The sequence below is a fragment of the Lactuca saligna genome, chromosome 5 (assembly GCF_052625555.1).
Source record: "Lactuca saligna cultivar CGN05327 chromosome 5, ASM5262555v1, whole genome shotgun sequence".
NCBI lineage: Eukaryota > Viridiplantae > Streptophyta > Magnoliopsida > Asterales > Asteraceae > Lactuca > Lactuca saligna.
In genome coordinates, this window is record NC_136421.1 from 239,389,983 (window position 1) to 239,393,502 (window position 3,520).

The 3,520-nt window shown below is 41.5% G+C and overlaps 1 protein-coding gene across 1 annotated transcript; it reads right to left on the reverse strand.

Annotated features, from left to right (window-relative positions):
- Positions 1–223: 223 nt before the first annotated feature.
- LOC145046914 (uncharacterized) lies at positions 224–2,900 on the reverse strand. Its single transcript, XM_078995176.1, has 2 exons — positions 1,005–2,900; positions 224–547 (listed from the first exon to the last, which is right to left on the reverse strand). The coding sequence occupies exon 1, from the start codon at positions 2,729–2,731 to the stop codon at positions 1,043–1,045; it is 1,689 nt and encodes a 562-aa protein (XP_078851302.1). The 5' UTR covers positions 2,732–2,900; the 3' UTR covers positions 224–547; positions 1,005–1,042.
- Positions 2,901–3,520: the final 620 nt, after the last annotated feature.

A 3,520-nucleotide genomic window follows, 5' to 3' on the forward strand; every position in this document is an offset into this window, starting at 1 on the left:
TACATTCACAGATCCTCAAGAGCTCACGTGGGGTCCAATTTCAGTCGAAACTCATGACAATTACCTCATTTTCATCAAAATACATATCGATAAATAACAACAAAACATCACAAACAAAGATTTCAACCTTCAATTAGTCACATTCACACCCCAAAAGTATCATGATTCAAGACAAAGACCCTTCCAATTTTTAAATTGTCGACATATAAGATAACAAAGTCTATGAGTAATTAAATATTTATATAAAAACAAACTCACCAACAAATTCTCATTCACACTTCCTAAACCCAAGATTTGGCCATTACACTAAAAACAAGTAGCCTCATCTAGTCTAATGTACATTAAAAAAATTAATAACAAACCAAACACTACCAAAAAAAAAAAAAAAAACGAGGACACTCCCTAAAATCCGCATCCGTACGTTGTTATGTAACTTTCGTATAATAATTAAATCATTTTTGGGGATTTTTTTTTTATATATATAAAGCAAGGTGTTCGGTTGTTGGCTTCTTTAGCAAGACACAGTAGTTAGTCCAAAACCAAGCCCCTGCAAAATGTAAGGCAATTATTTCAATTAATTACTTTAATAAAAAAAAATATAATAGTTATACATTTTTTTATCATTTTTTATTTTATAATCAATTTTCACGGACTTAATAAACCAACGACAACGAGTCATGTGAAAGCAAATACAGAACCCCACACATCTAGGTGGCTAGACTAAAAATGCGGGACCCACCCATGTGGTATGCTGTGGGCCCATTTGGCTTTTGGTGGGGTTTTACTTCAACAGGGCAAATTAAATGCTTCAGGAATCAAGGAAGTCAGTGAGTCAAATACAAGGGATTAAACATTAAATACGGAAAAGGGCAATTGCGGGATTTTCATGGATGAATAATCCACGTGACACTTCCAGCCTAGCAAATTGCTTACTTGGCATTGGATGTGGCAGATGTCAGAATTAATAGATAAACGCGTGTAATTATGAAAATAAATAAATCTACCTTTTTCTTGGCGGGGGTTAGAGATATTTTCTTTATTTTTATTCCCTCCATGTCCGGCTGAATATATTTTTGAGACGGTTGCCGGAGAGTCTCTGTGACGCTTTTTTAGCTCCGGCGACGTTCATTTCAGTTAAACTTTGTAAATGACCGTGAGCTCCGGCATCTACCAGTCTTTTCCGGCAACCGTTGCTGCCTCCGGTCATCAACGCGTGGACAATCGCTACCGGGTATTTTTTTGGGACCGATTCGTTCGTCGGATCTAACATCTGAACCAATCTCATCATGTTCTTTTCGTCCTTCACGAATTCCTTCCTGTTAGGTTTTATTGTTAATAGAGAAACCAACGATTTCATCGCTGAATCTTGTAATCCTGCCGGTTTCGCAAATTCAAGTAGTTTGACTAGAGATCCCATACATCCGGCGATTGCACGCTTGTTAGCGTCGTTAATTGACAGATTAGCTAATATGGAGACTGAGATTTGTTGGAGAGTGAAATTCCCTTGCTTTATGATTCCTGAGATTTGTGTTATGAAGATAGATGACGTAGATAATAACCGACTAACTGAATCTGAGGATGAGAGGGAGTGAATTGCGCGTAATATGTGTTCAATTGTATCTGGATTTGAAGATTGGTGAAGTAATTGTAACAGCTTTTGCAAACCTTTCTCTTGAATTATCATAGCCCTAAAATACTCGCCCGATGATGCGAGGATGGAGATGCAATTGGCCGCTTTCTCTTTCGCGGCGGCGGAACCTGATACCAGTAACCCAACTATCACCGGAACGGCGGCTTCTTCACCTAAGGAGGCGCGAATATCTTCAACGGAAGCCACGTTTCTAATCGCACCTATTGCGTGAGATTGTGCTGTTAAAGATCCACACCTGCAGACATCAAGAAGTATCGGAACACCGCCGTAGGCTGAAATCGCCCATGCATTATCAGGATCGGCGGTGATTGCTTCCACGGCCATCGACGCCTTTTCCTTCAATGGAAGCGAACCGGATTCAACGATTCTCAACAAAGGCCCTAATCCACCCTCCTCGAAAACCGTTTTTCTAGATTGATCGCTTGCACAGGCAAGGATAGATATCGCAGATACCGATTGTTCCCGATGAGTATTCACATCAAATAAATTAATCAAATAACCTATGTTACCTTCCTTAGCAACCAACGTCGCCGCCTTCTCGTCTTCAACAAGTAATTGAATAAGCGATTCCAATGCCTTTCTCTTAAACTCCACACCTCCGATCTGCAATCTGGTGAAAAGGTCTCTAACAAACAAACTCAAATCTTCTTTAGCAGAGCCAGGTGCAGGTTGAGAGAGCACAATCGCGTTGGACTGACGAAGAACACCGGAGCGAAGTAGCAAATCGAGGTCGTGAAGCTGTTTGGAGAGCCACCCGGCAGCCATATCAAGATCGCTTTGCATCAGTAACTTTCCAGCGGTGTAGGTAGAATCGGTACACCGATCGCATAAGGTCTGGATGCGGCGGAGGGTGGATAGGAGGTTGGGTAGTAGCGTTATAAGGAGTTGGTTTTCAGACCAGTGAGTGGAATAGGAGAGTTCAGAGAGAAGAGACTTGAGAGTTGCAAGTTTGGAACGCAATACTTGCCAGCGGCCCGGGAAAGAGTTGATGGAGAGGGAAGCCGGCAGAAGGTGGCATAGAAGGGTGGTGGTTTCGTCGAGGGTTTCGGCGGGTGTGGGTGGTGCAGCGGCGGCAGGCATCGTGAAATGTAGTGAATAATAATTTTGATTTAGGGATTGAGGTTAAAGAAAGAGGGAGGAATTGGCGTGGAGTGGAATGGAAGGGAAATGAGATGAGATGAGATGAAATGGGAGGGACACGAGAATGGAGAAAAGTGAAGGTATCGAGAAAGGTGTGGGGTTTAATGTTAATGGCGGGGGTAGGGGGCATGTGAGTATACAGTATACAGTATACTGTGACGGTGAGCCCGTGGGCGCGTGAGTGTGAGAATAAAGAAGAGTTAGAACCAAAGCGTATAAAACGTGGGCTGAGTTATGGGGTTATGTTATCGTTATGTCGGACATACAAATACAATGGGAACTCGGAATGTGGTATTTGGGCTTGTGGTTCGTTTTCTTTTCTCCAAATGGGAACTCGGAGTGTGGTATCAACTTTTTTTCTAAATGAAAAATATAAACGCAGTTTCACACTCTCTTTCCTAGGGTTAGGCATTAAACAATGAATGGTTTTGTTGGTTAATGTTTTTGAAGGTTTTGAAGCTATTCGTGTAAAAACTAACAAACAGTTTTGGTTTGTAAGTTTTGACAAGTTACGAGGCGATCCTATAAATCAATCAACATTATGAATGAATTAGGTTGTGTTTGTTTTCTTTAAAAAAAAACTCTTCTAACCTCTTAGTGTTGTGTGGCGCAGCACACTCGCAACACTTTTAGGTTCGCAGCAGTTTGTTTTTCTACAGACTTCGGGCTCAAAAACCTCTTCCCATCCTCTTCCCCACACAGCAGTGGATTTACCTCTTCTAACTACTT

Excerpts from the sequence above, each read along its gene's own strand:
- LOC145046914 (XM_078995176.1), bottom strand. The coding sequence starts at position 2,731 with ATGCCTGCCGCCGCTGCACCACCCACACCCGCCGAAACCCTCGACGAA.